Below are 17,111 nucleotides of genomic sequence, written 5' to 3' on the forward strand. Positions count from 1 at the left end.
TAGAATAAGAAATGTTTTTAAGCACCAAATCAGCATATTAGAATGATTTCTGAAGGATCATGAAGACCTGAATAATGATGCTGAAAATTCAGCTTTGCTATCACAGGAATAAATTACATTTTAAAATATACTTAAATAGAAAATAGCTATTTTAAATTTAATATGACTATTTTACTGCATTTTTAGTTAAATAAACTAAAACAATGTTTTAAAAACATTTAAAAAAAATCTTACTGATCCCAAACTTTTGAATGGCAGTGAATATTTCATTGTATTTAATAAATAACATTTCTGTGGTACTGTATGGGAAAATTTGAAATCTGTTTTGAATGTCCTAAACTTAAAAATATCTCTAATCATACAAATATAATATCTAATATCTGATACAATTATTCACGTTTTGACACAAATTGCAGTTCAGTAAAATCAATTTCCAATTCAGCATCCTTTAGGTGTAGCCAATTAAATCAAATACCAACTCACGAAAGGAATCAAATACTTAAATCCTGAATTTGGCCCACATATAATATAAGGTCATTTTTTTCAATATGAAATTTTGTATTGGTTTGGTTCAGTCCTGACCCTGTTCTCAAGTCTGTACTGGTAGTTTGCCATCTCTCTACACCCCTCTCTGACGTCTTAGTGGGAATTATAGCTGTTCCACTTGAAGGCCTTAAGCTGATTACGGAGAAAGGTAGCCACTGTCTGAAGGGGCAATGTGACTTTGTTTGGATTCTCTGGGTAATTTGCGGCATCCTCGCACCGAGATGTGAATTCAGAATACTAAACTTTAATCCTCTGCCAAGCTGAACTCAATGTGTGTCTAATAAGGGGACTTTGTGAAGGGTCATCCGTCAGCTGCCTTTTCTTTGACTACAGCAGGTTTGATTTAAACCTTCAGTTTCCATTCATTTCCATGGACATCTCTGTTTCAGCAGAGTGCGCTGACATTAGCGGCAGGGTGGGTGTTTGATGGTGAATGAATGGGACAGCACAAATGATGAATGCCTGAAGGACACAAATGGACAAGAGACAGAATGAACAACACATCTGAAATAATCCAACAACGCAGTACAGTCCAACAGTATGAAATTAAATCAACATCATCATCAAAAACGTGTGGATATGTGAGCTTTAATAAGCAGTTGTTATTGCTAAATAATCAGAAGAAGGTAATGGAGCATGTGAACATGGACAAAAGTATTCAGTGGCAAAGAGGGTGCAGAAAGTGCATGTACCACTATGTAACTCAGTTTTCTCTTTGTAGAGAATGCATATTTCAGAAAGCAGCTGGAACAATCTATATGAGAGGACATCTGCTGCTTGACAGATGCAAGCAATTCTATACAGTATGTGCCAGTTAAGAAAGAGTCCAGTAGAACATGTAATTATTGCATTTATTTATTTATTTTTGCCTCTAATGCTCTAATGCCTCTAATGCTACCTCTAACCAAGGTGGGCGAGAAAGAGTAATATAATATATTTATTTAGTTGTTGATTTCAGAATCGTTGAAGTCTCTCACATCTTTGATATATAATGAGCTGTAGTAAGGGCTGAGTGATAAACAATATCATATTGCGATGGCAATACAATTTTTGTTGATATCAGTGATAATGCTCTGGACATTTTTACTCGATATGGATCATTTTGTCAGCCGATTACATAGCAGAAACAAACGCAATAAACAGGCAATAAGTGCATGTCGCTAATAAGTTTCTCTTCGTAAATGAATGGCGTAGGTTTTCAGCACCTGTCGTCTCAAGATATGATGATAGTCCACATTTATTTAATCTTCAGAGCTGCTCTGAGAGTCTTTTTGTGAGCTTTTCCCTGTTTCTGAATCCTCATGACAACAAGTCCAAATAAAATTTTAGTTTGACGAAGAAATTTACAAAAATATATTATTATTTTTTTTTTTAAGGAATATCATACAACTAAGCCATATTTACAATCATGTTTTAATTTATACAGCTCTGTTGTGCTGCATTTTATTTGACAAAAATAATAATGCAATGCTTTGTTGTTCTATTTTCATTTGATTACATTTTAAAAGATTGATTATAATGCTAAATTTCCTCAGACATCATTTAATGATAAATTGTTGATAAATTTGTATTAAACTGCAAAGAAAAAATTCAATAAAATGGAAATTTTAGGGAACAGAATTTAGGAACTTAAGGAAAAATTTTAAAATATATTTTTTGAGGCCTAAATTAAAAGGTATATATATATATATATACATATACACACACATACACACACACACACACACAATACAAATAGAAACCCTGTCATACTCACAATCGGCCTGAGCACATATGAGACACGACGTGCTGCTATTGAAGAACGTTAGCAGTCCGGCTACAGCCATGCTGATGTCTGTATTAGTGGGCCTGAGGTCCAGCGTGGTAAAGCGAGGAAAATGCACCTTCAGTATGTCCTCCGGAGCCACCTTCACATACGGCACCTGCACAGGGACACAGAACAGGACAGAGAAATTGAGCCCTGCAGGACCCCTCTTGTTAGGCTGTTACCGCAGGTAAATTGAATGAAAGAACATTGCAGGAGGGCGTTTTGTTTACTGCGCTGTGATGCAGGTCTCAAGAGTGACTGTGCAACAGAATCACCGCATTCTCATCAGACTAATTAGATCCATTTTACGCCTAAAACTAATAAAAACTCATTTGAATAATTTCAAAAGGTCCTCTCTGAAGGCATGTAAATTAACAATAAAAACTCCGCAGCATTAGATTAAATAAAAACAGATTTTTTGAACCTCAGCAATGATTGAGGCAGAATTTCTCGCTGTGTAAAGGCCAGTGATATATTTATTCAGACAGAGGTCATGTGCAGTGACCTTTGACATCTTCGAACAGTCTTTGAACAGAGATAGCACACAACGCAAAACGTCTCGCTATCCATGGAGACCTTAGCATTGGCTGCTCTCTGATTTGATGTGTGCTGATGTGCGGGTGTGTCGGGGTTGGGAAAAGTGGGTGCTGGGCTCATTGGGGGTTGAAGGGGATCCTAGAGGATGCAGGCGGGCTGTGTAAAGGGCCTCTTCATCACAGCAGATTGCCTGTCTGGGACGGGCCGTGTTACCATGCATCGTACTTGCACGGCCCTGTATCCCCAATTGGTTTTCCATCGCTTTCCATCAGGGCGTAATGGAGTCCCCGCCAGTGTGGATGGATGGGGCGCGTGGGCTCCGCGACACTCGGGGGACAACTGGTATTCTTGGAGATGGAGGACTCGGAGAGAGGCTGGTAATGGGCTTGCTGCAGCAAAAAGACATGTACAAGCCTCTGACCTTCCAAGAACCGCTCTTTCTATTTCTCAGAGAAGATGCTTTTCTCTATTCCCCACGCCGGATTCCAGACAGCATCCCATCTGTCCAAAGCCCCTGTGCTGACTTGTAAATAGCGGCTACAGTTGGACTTCCTCCTGCGTGCATAAGCTCTTGTTATTCAGAGGTAATTCAACAGAGTGACACATACAGCTCAGCAAGGAAAGACAAACAGCACCTATACACACAAGAAAAAGCACCTTTAGATTTTTCTAGATTTAACAGCATGAGATTTGAACTAATTAATGGTTCAAATGGAGCTTCAAGTGGAGCTCCTGGGTAACAATGCTGGGCAGTGAAATGAACTTCACAGAGGTTTAATGAGCTGCCATTTTATATAGAACACGTGTGGACTGACTCCAGCGGACATTAAGATGTAATGTCAAGGGTCTTAATAGTCAGAGTGGGAGGTAAGGAAAAAAAGTGGAGGTTATTTGGGTTTACATGTACTTTGTGGAACAAGTCATCATTATTATGAACATTTATAGATGAAACATTGTAAATAAGTATTTAATATTAGCTTGAGTGATGGAATATCAACTTCAGAGACAAAGTTTGACAAAAAATAACATTTTGAAATCCTGAAGAAAATTCAATACGTCTCTCAGGAACTCTCATAAATAAGCCATAGGGAGCAACCCTAGGTGTCAGTACCTTCAATATCTTGGAAAACACAAATAAATATATTTTTCTTGAAACCTGTGCAATTTCTGTCTCTCCAATGAAAGCCAATGACACTAAACGTCAAAAAGTTAGTAAAAAGATTAAATCCATATGAATCAAGTATGAATCTGAAGAGACATGATCGCTTTTCATTAAGAAGAGATTTCATTTATGCATAAACACTGATCAATGCATGTAGGGCACATTAAATATGGTAAAAGAAAACTCAAACATGCTTGCTTAATGCTCAAGAACACACCTCATGAACAACCTTTATGAACATTTATAAGCATCCAAGTTTTGGTGTAAAAAATCTCTAAATCTCACTAAATACATCTTGATTTGTGTTCTGAAAACAAACAAAAGTTTAATGTGTCTGAAATAACAAAGGGTGAGCAATGGATGACAATTTTAGCTTTTGGGAGAACTATTTTAAGTTTTGGTGTGTTCATAAGCTATCTTATGATGTGGAATATAGTGAATGTTGTATGGACCACTTTCATTGTGTCACATTTTATGCATCCCTAAGCTGGAAAGCTATACTCCCTGTTCATGGTAACTGCATAGAAAATAGCCCCATTCTTCTAAAGTCTTCTTCTTTTTCCATTGAAAACAAAGTCATACAGGTTTGGAACACGATGAGGGCGAGTAAATAAAGACAGTATTTTCATTTTTGCGTGAACTATCCCTTACATCGGACAGATGTCAGAATCTAATGTCTCATTGCATGCTCAAACATACATAGTAAATATCCATAGTGTATGAACAGGAAATGGAGCATAACAGTGAAAGAGGTTTGAAAGCCATTTTCTTGTGGTTACAGCACACTGCATATGTATCAGCATCATTTCCAGGGCGTAAATAGAAACTCTTTGCCCTGGTGGAGCCAATCTGGGCTGCAACATTGGAATTGTGGGCCAGAGGGAGAGTTGTGTATGAGGGTAATATCTGTCTGTCCGTGTGCTGTCTGCTCCTGCGGGTTGACAGAGTGGCTCTCAGGCCTACAGATGCACTGCTGACAGGCTTTTAATGAGGGGCCTGGTGCAGGCCAAAAGCAGCTCACTGAAGTCAGGCAAACAGCCATGCAACACTGCAGTATACGTACATGTGCTGAACATTTCATTTAAACCAGCAGGAACATGCTGATATGGAACAAATGAATATTGAGGTACTCAACAGATGCTGCATTTTGGACATTTCTAATGTAGAACAGTACAATTGGATGGTTTTGCAATAAATAGCTTGTGAATTGTATTGTAACTGTTTCGACAATTCAGTTGATTAAATTATAATTCTTGTATGCACTCTTTGAGCAAACTGAGCTCTTTGTTTGTCTTTATCTAAATGTGCATTACCAAAATGTTTTATTTAAAGTACACAATCAGTTTTGCAAAGTCATCTTAATAGGGTTTTAAACTACAATAAGGAAAGGACATTACTGTGCAACTGCCAGACTAAAATATGCAACTCTGAATAACAAAATCTGTTGCGACATCATGAGCGTTACTTAAAATGTCCCTTGGCTTATTTAAATAATCAGTTTAAACCTCATAGGGAAATGCATGGCTTTTACAAAGCGCCATTTGTGAAGTCATTTGGCACACGTAGGGTTTTCTCACTTAAGCATGAAATTGTGCAGACTGTTGTGATTCTGTGCTGAAAGAAACTCTGCAGTGCAAAACTCCCACCTTGACCTTTTTTACCATTCAGTATTAAAGTTAGGCCTGGTTTTACTGCGTATGGTCGTCCAGCTTTCTACCTGTGGCTCTGAACAAAAACACATCCATAAGGGTGGACGGTCTCAGGAGGGAACCCTGGGGGATTTCATGCCATATGGCAAGGTAAAGTATAATGAGATCTTACATCTGTTCCCTTACGTGCCAGAGGAACAAAATCATGTTTAATAAAAGATCACAGAACTTTTACCAGGGCCACAGTGTCAACTGATACGGCAGCGAGTGACAAAGCCTTGCTAGGTTGCCTCACAGGTTGGTGGGGGCGGATGCAGGCAGAAAGCATTGCCATTACTCAAAGACATGGAGATCGACCATATGGGGAAGGCAGAGTAGCTGGAAGGGTATTGTGAATGATCGTGACATCGTACACCTCTCTAATGTGGTGCAATGGACCATGGGAAGTCAGCTGCTTGGGGAAAAACACACATTCAAGCACTAAGTGGAGTAATCATGTTTTGGAGGCTATGTGAGCGCTGAGAGTCCCTGGTGAAGGGAGCAAAGAGAAGAAAAGGCCACCAAGGCCTTGAGAGAAAGCTGAGCATTGACCACAATCTCATTGAACAGCCTGCTCGGGAAAAAAAAAACACTTTCTACGATCACTGTTTTGCAAGCATCACTGCTGGTTCCAAAGAAAATAGAAATCCTCTGAAAGACTCTAACGTTTTAAAGCTGTGGGTCACCTTTTAAACTGCACCACGACTACCAGCGGTGGTGCAGGTGGAAAGGTGAAGCCGTGGTGAATGGAGGTGAATTGGACAAGTAATCTTTGGTGTATTACAAATATCACCTAACAGATGGAATCCGCAGGTGTGTGCCTCCCTTGGTCTCTGCTCATGCATTCAGCCATTGTGGGCAAATGTGTGGCACTCCATGTAAAACAACAAATCAATCCATTGATGCTCAAGGGTGGTTATGGAAGCCAGTTCCCTCCTAAAAATAAAACAAGTAATTGTCAGAAAGCTGATAATATGAAATAGCTATAATTGTAGGTAATAAAGTCACAACTGCGAGTTATAAAACCACAGTAATGAGAAATTCACAATAATGAGAAATAAAATAGCAATTTGAGTTCTAAAGTCACAATTATGTGAAAAAGTTGCAACTGCACTATTAAATAAGGTGCTAAGCCTTTGAAAATACCCACCCCCTTAGTTATTCACATAGCAGCAATACGAGGTAGAAAAAAATGATGAATAACTTATTGATATTAGTGATATTTACATAACATCACATGACTCCATGTAAATATCACTAATATCAATAAGTTGTTCATCATTTTTTCTACCTCGTATTGCTGCTATGTGAATACCCTGTACAACGTTTTTTGCACATTCTTTTGCACATTCCTGCTTATATTATTATTTAAGTCAACAACATACTGACCTGCATATTTATATTTATATTTATATATTTTATTTTTTATTTTATTTTATTTTATTCTTTTTATTTTTTTTTACTTTTCTTTTTCTTAATATTTATGTACATTCTGTGTTTTGTATTCTATATAATTGCACTGTCCTTGGAGCGGACCTGACTTACATTTCACTGCTGGTTATACTCTGTATAATTGTGTATGTGACAAATAAAAATCTTGAATCTTGAATACTGTTGCTACGTGCAACAAGCCATGCCGCTCTGAGGCTACACATCATGTTTTCATGAAGTGAAAAATACATCGCAAAGCAAAGAGGAAATTGACAACACGCCGGCAGAAAAGACAGAGCAGGTTACTTTTGGTATGAAAAAGTCTCCATTTTCAAATGTTGTCACTAACAAACAATAAATACCGTTTTGTGGCTCTTTGATGTGTTGTGACAGATTACTATATTGCCTTAGTTCAAGCGGCAAATGAACCAAACATCTTTTCATATTTACTTAAAACATGAAAAAATCATGTTTTAAGCATAGAAAGCATAAAAAACTATTAAAAGAGAAAGAAATTTGCAACTGAGAGAAAGAAAAATCAGAATTCCAATGAAAAATGCTGAAATACGTATATTGCAATTGTGAGTTGTCTAAATTACAGTACCTTTTTACTTTTTTAATCTGAGGCAGAAACAGGCTTCCAGAAATTAGAGCACATTGTGAACACTTAAATATTTAGCAGGGATATGTGCTGTAATAACACACAACTAAATGCATGACTCGTTAAGAGCGCATTCATGCCTGCCCAGGGATTTGTTTGCAGAGTTGATGAAGCCCATGAATAATTCCACTCTGCACTGCCGATGGGCTCAGCTGGGGCGTAAAAACCTGATCCATTCACACCTCCACAAAAAGACAGCACTGCACCATGGATGACCACAGAACAAAGAGACAATAGAAAACTGGCCCAGTGTCTTTTGCACATCCATCATATTAGAAACAAAAGCATTAATTGAATTTGAAAGGGCTCTCACAAGTCAGGAGGGGTCTTGAGTGGCATAGCGCCACTACGCACATCCATTTAGTAAGGAATAAAGAGAACTCATTTTCGTTGGTGTAAATTCAGTTGCGCGGGTGTCCCTCGGCGTGACAGATCAATTGCACAGCAAAAGAGAGGTGAGCAGAGGTGCAGCCAACAGCTGTGCTACTCTAATTATCATCAGGCGGATGAGGAAGCAGCACCTGTGTTTTATTTGCACGACAAAAGCAGAGCGGTACGGGCATACAGTGACACAGTCATCCACTTTCACAACAAGGCCCTCTCTTCTGAAAATGTCACGTCCTCCCCCTTCGTGACAGTACCGGAGGGACTTTTTAGCCTTTTTCCACCGACATTGCTGGTGCCAATCTGGAACCTTCTTGTGCGTTTCCACAGCTGGTTATGAGCTGGGGGCGTTATAATGTTTGCGCCGAGTAAAGAAAAGCAACTCCAAAAAAGACAAAACTAGAGATAATCAACAATGTTACATAAATTTCTCAATGCAATTCACGGATGTTGTTATTTTCCCCAGTTTAAATGACAAATATATATAGTACAATGTCTAAATGTCATTGCACTGCATAAAAATATCAAACCAAGTGGTGATTAAATGAGGCTAGACTTTTCTAACACTTTCAATTATTTTTAACATACTGGTATCAAGTTCATCGGTAACACTTTACAATAAGGTTGTTTTTGGACAAATTATCTATGCTGTAGAAATATTGTTCATTGGTAGTTCATGTTAACTAGTGTAGTTAACTGTGTTTCAGTTCACAAGGTCCCTGTGCAGTGTGCTCGACTCCCTACATACTAAGCAGCGAAAATCATTTAAAGAAAATCACAAAGATTAGGGATTTCAAGAATTATGAAATACAGTAATATGTGGAAATTATGAAAATACATGTGAAATGTATAAATATAACATAAATGATCATATTTTCACAAATATTGTCATGTGTATTCATATAAAAATATATATCTGCATATTTAAATGATATAACTTGCATTTCTAAAAACCTAAATTCTAATTTAAATTCTAAATTGTCATACATTTCCGTTTTTAATATGAAAATAAACATTATTTGGTTATACTGAAAGTCTACTTAACTGTTATGTGACCCATGAGCTTGATAATTATGTTATAACGATCACATCTTATGCATTTTATGCCCACAAACATCTGCGTAGGAACCACACTTGACATCAATTAAACTAAATAAAAAATGCCAGAGGCTTAAATCTTGTTCACAACATTCATTTTTGCCATAATTCAAGTACTCAGGTTGTGCACGATGACTGGCAAGTAGATTTTCCTCTCTACTTCCTGTGAAATGATAATATCAATGTACACTTGTCCCTGTTTATAGTGCCACTTTGTTTCAATTTATCTGACTTTGTTCGATTTTATTTGTTTTAGTTATATTTACTTGACCATGGCATTAAACCATCTTAAAATAGTTTAATCAAATTACTTTGGATATTAAAACAGTCATAGAGCCCATAAGACACAGATTCAAGGTTCACAGATTTCCAAGCACAGCCACAAGAATGAGAGCCATTTTGATGGAAAGTGGGGAATCTGACAGCAAATCTGGAGTGCTCTGTCAGACATATCGCCTGTTCTCCCGTCAGTGCTCATCTGTCCATAAAGCACAACATTAGCGCTTATAGCACTTAACGCCGAGGGATCAGCCACGCTGTAGTTACACATCATTTAAGCCAATGAGGTCTGAAGTGTTCTGCCATTAAGAGCCTCGCTGCCTTATACGGTCCAGTAAAGTTTTCATAGCTTAATCACCACGACTGACCTCTCACCCCCTTGTGTCAGAATCGTCCGCCTGTAACCACAGCCAACCTGAAGCGAGGACAGATTCGGTTGTTTTACATTTACATACATTTACATTCTCAACAGATGCTTACTTACTCAAGCAACTTGTAATATGGAACACAAATCACGTTAATCGCAAGTTACTGGCACAAATCACATCACTGGCGCTTCTCCAAAAACACTGCACAAGAAGTATGGGAAGATACAGTATGTTCATGTCGATAGGGAGATGGAGAGAGAGGGAAGGGATGGATGGACAGACGATGAAAAAAACAGCTCTTGCAGAGTGACTGCTGTAAATGAAGACTCCTGCTGGGCTGAAGCTTTGATAGCTGGCAAAATTACAGCATTCAGGATCAAACACAGCATGCTAGGTCCACTCTCATACGCTGGCAAGCCTGGAACAAAGTCTGGCCCAAAATAGCATGCCAAAAAAAGACACCTAGCTACAAATAAACAGGGCTTCCAGGTTGAGTCTGCTGGCTTAAACTCACACCGGCGCTCCTCTGTGTCTCCCTGTTGTGGGCCGCTGCTTATACTTCATTATTTATGCTTGACCAAGTGGAGTAATCCTAATTTAATATGTAATCAGTGATAACCTGAGAGACTGAGATGACCGCTCACCATAATTTGATTAAACAGTGGTGGGCAAAAGTCTAAAAGCACAAGTGAATATGCTTCTATTTTGCTAATCTTTCTAATTTTAACATAACGTTTGGTCACACACTTAAACACCTAAATTGCTATTTGCTAATAGCTAGTAGTTGTTAAGTTTAGGTATGGGGTAGGATTACGATATCTAAAATATAGTCATGCAGAATAAGGCATTAAAGTGCCCCTATTATGGATTTTTGAAAATTGCCTTTCATGCAGTGTGTAAAACTGTGAATGAAAACATCCAGCAAAGTTTCAAATTTGAAAGTGCACCGTGTATAAAGTTATTGTCTCTCAAAAAAAAAAAAAAGAGGAGGGAATGAATCATTGAAACGAGTTGTTTTTAAAATTAATCTTAAGCAGTTTCATTTTGATGTCAACATGAAACATTAGCATATTGCCCGCCCACTTGTTGCACATGCAGACCTGGGAAAACTTGATTTTAGCGTTGGTCTGAATGAAAATGAAAATTCATTCCTTGCCACTAGGTGCCGCTTTTGGAGCCTTAAAGGTGCCATAGAATGAAAAACTGTCTTTACCCTGGCATATTTAAATAATAACAGTTCTGTACATGGAAATGACATATAGTGAGCCTCAAACACCATAGTTTTCTCCTTCATATGTAAATCTCGTGATTAAAAAAGACCACTGAAAAACAGGCGAATCAGAACATAACACCGACTGTGACGCAACAGTCGGGATCACTACGCCCCCAACATTTGCATAAACCCGCCCTTGTTCTAAGCCGGCCGAACCATCAGAAGCTCTGCAGGTATTGTAACAAAATAAATTTTATGTTCCAGGCCGTGCAGGGGGTGTGAAGTGCAGGGATGGGTTGGTGTCTGTATTCAGAAAGGCACAGAAAGCAAATAACGCGAGCCACTAAAGGGACATGGTTAGCTCCTTGCTAGCGGTAGCCTGTTACAGTACATACGATTTCACTCTCAGTAAGGAGAGATGAGGATGATGGCGAATGACTTACAGATCCTGAGCGCCACTGACAAGCATCTGATCTTGTGAAATGTGTGGTAAGTACTGTTGCTCCATAATGTAAACATAGTTTGTGTGATCGCGTCTCTTGAAAGTGAAACTATAACGCGATCGATGGATCGTTCAAAAGCAGTTTCAATGCCTCGCATATTAATAACGGCTCCCTGATGCCCGCGTTTTATATACAGCATAATTACCCGACGATATAACTGCGAGAGAAAGTATTTAAATATATATTTTCCTCCCTGTGCTTCCTTCTTGCTGATGAGCCGTACTGTGAAACAGCCAATCAGAGCAGAGCTCAACATTGAGCAGCACTGTGAAACAGCCAATCAGAGCAGAGCTCATTATTATTCATGACCCTGCCAAATAAGCCAATAACAGACCGTTTCATTCTAGGGAGAAATCCTACGGTTGTAAATGGACATGTAAAATCGTTTCTGGAGATTTTTTGCCCTTACCTAAGTCACATACCTTCTGTGTAGATATCAGAGAACAATTTAAAATACTGTATCAATGCATTCTATGGCACCTTTAAAAGCTCACAAACATTGCTTTAAATTAAATCGTCCAATCACATCAGACTAGCGTCACGTAAAGGAGGGGTTTGGAAAAATGAATCGTTGAGCGAATTGTTCGGGAGTCATTGAGCAAATAAGGTAAAAATAAATGCATATTATAAGACAATGAAAGTGTTTTTTGACCTTGCATGCATGCCAACCTGTTGTTGGGGACTCTCAAAACCAAACTATGAACCTTTCATAACCCATAATAGGGGCACTTTAATAAGTGCTTTATAAGTACTAATAAACAGCTGGTATGCTAGTAATATGCATGCTAACAACAAATAGATCATAGTGAGAATTGGTCCCTAAACTATAGTGTTACTAAACTGTTTATCCATTAGAAATTATATTAGCAGCATAACAATCTGATTGAAAAGTTAAATTAACATAACAATGTAACACTTTAAAATTGTGCTAATACATAAACATTTTGTTATGCAAGTAATGTAACATGAAAACACAATATTTGTTTTGAACTGCACTGTAAAAATCCAACTTTCGAAAAGTTCTACTAACCAATGTAAAAAAGTAGCCTGAACAAAGAAATTTTAGTATGAGAAGTTAGTTTAATTTTTTTGTATGAACTGAACAAAAATACTCTAAACATGTCGCTAGCAAAAGTTGTTTTGTTTACCTTACTTAGATACTAAAGTATTTGTTCACAACATATCCAAATGCTCTGAACAAACAATTTTACGTTGAACAAAATTGCACAAGTTCCCAGCATGCATTGCAGCTTGAAAACATTTTACGTTAATTATTATTAAACTATTATCATTGTTTTAAATTTTACTGTCTTGATTTATGCTGCTGCTGCTGTTGTCACTGTCAGTTAGCTGTCATGTGGATCAGAGTTAATATTTTTACTGATTTAAAATTTGATGATCCTCACCATGTTTGAGAATCGTGAGCTGAGGTACTGTATATGTGCATCTCATTGCAACTTGTTTAATACATTTGTCTAATAGCATAAATGTTTGCTTTTAGTTTTAAGAGGCAAAAACATATTATGTCAAAGGCTTTGAAAATAAACAAATCTAAAAGAAAGAAAGAGGATCGTTAAATCTTTGGTTGCTCTAACAGATCTTTTAACACTCAGTAGACTGACTTTTAAAAACTAAAGTTTTTAAGTTGTCGGTTGCTAGTTGAGTTAACTTAAAAAGTTGATTGTGATAGGTTGTCTTATTTTTTTGAGTTAGGTCAACTTTTTTTTTTTTTTACACTGTGATAAAATTACAAAAACTTTCTGTTAGGTAGCAACATTTGATTGAATTTGCAAAAAATACAAAACGTTCTTTTAAATAATATAATATTTCTTATAAATGGGGAAAAATACACAAAAAGTTTAAAGGGATAGTTCACCCAAAATGAAAATTCTGTCATTAATTACTCACCCTCGTGTTGTTCCAAACCCGTAAGACCTCCGTTCATCTTTGGAACACAAATTAATATATTTTTGATGTATCCCGGGAGAATACTTTTTGTGTGCAAAAGAAAAAAAATAACGACTTTATTCAACAATTTGTCTCCTTCACATACAAAAAGTATTCTCGTAGCTTCGTAAAATGTCAGAAGAGAATCAGAATCAGAATCAGAAAGAGCTTTATTGCCAAGTGTGTTTGCACACACAAGGAACTTGTCTTGGTGTTATGAGCTACCAGTACAGAAAGTACAAACATAGTGCAGACAACATATAATTAAGGTGATAAAGAACACTAATGAAGAGAATATACAATAATTAAGAATAACAAGTAATAAAAATAAAAATATACAGAAAAGAGACTTGGCCATAGACAGAACTGTGAATGTGCATGTGTCCTATGTACAGATGAAGGTTTGATGGGTTATTTACAGATGTACAGTACCGGGGTGTGTTATGTGTTGTTCAGGTGGGATACGGCCTGGGGGAAAAAACTGTTCTTGTGTCTGGCTGTTCTGGTGCTCAGTGATCTGTAGCGCCGGCCAGAGGGCAACAGTACAAAGAGAGAGTGAGCTGGGTGTGAGGGGTCCAGAGTGACTTTCTTAGCCCTTTTCCTCACTCTGGAGGTGTAAAGTTCTTGGAGGCTGGGCAGAGGGGCACCGATAATTCTCTCAGCAGTCCTAACTGTCCGTTGTAGTCTTCTGATGTCTGTTTTGGTAGCTGAACCAAACCAAACAGTTATAGAAGAACATAGGACAGACTCGATGATTGCAGAGTAGAACTGTTTCAGCAGCTCCTGAGGCAGGTTGAACTTCCTTAGCTGGCGGAGGAAATACAGCCTCTGCTGGGCCTTTTTCGCAATAGAGTCAATGTGATTGTCCCACTTCAGGTCCTGGGAGATGGTGGTGCCCAGGAATCTGAATGACTCTACTGAAGTCACAGTGCTGTTCATGACGGTGAGTGGGGGGAGAGCAGGGGGGTTTCTCCTGAAGTCCACTATCATCTCCACAGTTTTGAGCGTGTTCAGCTCCAGGTTGTTAAGACTGCACCAGACAGCCAGCTGCTCAACTTCCTGTCTGTAAGCAGACTCGTCACCGTCCTTGATGAGGCCTATGACTGTAGTGTCGTTCGCAAACTTCAGGAGCTTGACAGAGGGGTCCTTTGATGTGCAGTCATTCGTGTAGAGGGAGAAGAGCAGTGGGGAGAGAACGCAACCCTGAGGGGCGCCAGTGCTGATGGTGAGAGTCCTGGATGTGAGTTTGCCCAGCCTCACTAGCTGCTGCCTGTCTGTCAGGAAGCTGGTGATCCACTGACAGATGGAGGAGGGCACAGAGAGCTGTCTCAGTTTGTCTGAGAGAAGGTCAGGTATGATGGTATTGAAGGCCGAGCTGAAGTCCTCAAATAAGATCCTTGCATAATTCCCAGGTTTGTCGAGGTGTTGCAGGATGTAATGCAGTCCCATATTGACAGCGTCATCCACAGACCTGTTTGCTCTATAGGCAAACTGAAGAGGATCCAGCAAGGGTCTAGTGATGTCCTTCAGGTAGGCCAGGACCAGTCTCTCAAGTGACTTCATGACCACAGACGTGAGTGCGACAGGTCTGTAGTCATTAAGTCCAGTGATTTTGGGCTTTTTGGGGACGGGAATGATGGTGGAGCGTTTGAAGCAGCGGGGAACTTCACACAGCTCCAGAGATCTGTTGAAGATTTGTGTAAAGATGGGGGCCAATTGGTCAGCACAGACTTTTAGACAGGCAGGTGAAATACCGTCTGGTCCTGAAGCTTTCCTAGATTTCTGTTTTCTGAAGACCCGGTTCACATCCTCTACACAGACTTTAAACGCAGGTAGAATGGTGGGGGAGGGAGTAAGGGGGGTTGCAGGGGGGGAAGGTGAATGTGTGAAGTGCAGATCAGAGCGGGTGCTGGGTGTCAATCTGGCCTTTTCAAATCTGCAGTAAAACACATTGAGATCGTCAGCCAGTTGTTGATTCTCTGCAGACTGTGGGGGTGGTGACTTGTACATGGTGATGTTCCTCAGACCAGACCATACCGACGCCGGATCGTTGGCTGAAAGTTCTTTTTTCAACTTCTCAGAGTAGTTCTTTTTAGCCACTCTGATCTCCTTTGTTAGTCTGTTCCTGGCCTGGTTATACAAGATTTTATCCCCACTTCTGTAAGCGTCCTCTTTGGCCTGACGAAGCTGTTTGAGTTTCCCAGTAAACCACGGTTTATCATTATTGAATGATAAGAATGTCCTGGTGGGGATGCATATATCCTCACAGAAACTGATATACGATGTTACAGTCTCTGTGAGTTCATCAAGATCGGTGGCAGCGGCTTCAAAAACAGTCCAATCAGTGAGGTCAAAACAAGCTTTTAAATCTTGCTCTGCTTCATTAGTCCATCTTTTAACAGTTCTTAATACGGGCTTAGAAGATTTGAGTTTTTGCCTATAGGTCGGTATGAGATGAACCAAACAGTGATCAGAGAGCCCCAGAGCTGCCCGTGGGACAGAGTGATATGCATCCTTAATTATTGTGTAACAATGATCCAATATATTACTGTCTCTGGTGGGACATGTAACATGCTGTCTGTATTTTGGCAGTTCGCGGGAGAGATTTGCTTTATTAAAATCTCCAAGAATGATTAAAAAAGAGTCCGGGTACCTTTGCTCTGTTTCAGATATTTGTTCGGCCAGCTGTTGCATCGCGGCGCTCACGCACGCGTCCGGAGGCACATACACATTCACGAGAATGAAGGAGGAAAACTCTCGGGGCGAATAGAACGGCTTACAGTTTATGAAGAAGGCCTCCAAATTTTACCGATCTCCTTGCTATGTTTCTGGACCTTGATTGTGTAAGGACCCTTGCTGTCTATGGGAGGGTCAGAGAGCTCACGGGATACATCAAAAATACCTTAATTTGTGTTCCGAAGATGAACGAAGGTCTTGCGGGTTTGGAACAACATGAGGGTGAGTGATTAATGACAGAATTTTCATTTTTGGGTGAACTATCCCTTACGTAAGTAACAACATTTGTTTTAAATTTACAAAAATACACAAACATACCGTAAATAACAATGTTTGATTTAAATGAGTAAAAATACAAAACATTCAAATAATATGAAAATATTTCTTATAAATTGGCAAAAATACAAAAATTTGTTACGAAAAACAATGTTAGTATAATTGAGATACTATTATAGTTTTTATTAATATTCTGAATCAGTTTTATTTAGATTTTCCGTTTGCATTTTACTTTTAATGTTTTTGTTTGTCATTTTTAGGATTTTTTATGTCTACATATATTTCATTTATTTTTATTTCATCAACTTTAAAATAAAATGTTGCCTTTGCAGCTGAAATAAATGTCAAATTTTTGGTTTGTTTTAGTTTTAGTTAACTATAATAACCCAGCAGAACGTTTGATTTAAATTTGTAAAAATACTAATCATTCTTTTGAGTAATGTAAGTAACATTTAATTTGAAAAAACAACAACTA

General features: G+C 38.6%; 1 protein-coding gene across 1 annotated transcript in view; it reads right to left on the minus strand.

The window, feature by feature from the left end:
• The window catches only part of LOC306851419 (glutamate receptor ionotropic, kainate 4-like), a gene marked incomplete at its 5' end in the record, with an annotated part of 194,993 nt that overhangs the window by 130,676 nt on the left and 47,206 nt on the right, over positions 1–17,111 (minus strand). Inside the window, one exon of the mRNA XM_079387624.1 lies at positions 2,303–2,468. Within this exon, the coding sequence (XP_079243750.1) occupies positions 2,303–2,468 (166 nt within the window). The remainder of the gene's footprint in view (positions 1–2,302; positions 2,469–17,111) is intronic.

The sequence above is a fragment of the Barbus barbus genome (assembly GCF_936440315.1).
Source record: "Barbus barbus genome assembly, chromosome: 31".
NCBI lineage: Eukaryota > Metazoa > Chordata > Actinopteri > Cypriniformes > Cyprinidae > Barbus > Barbus barbus.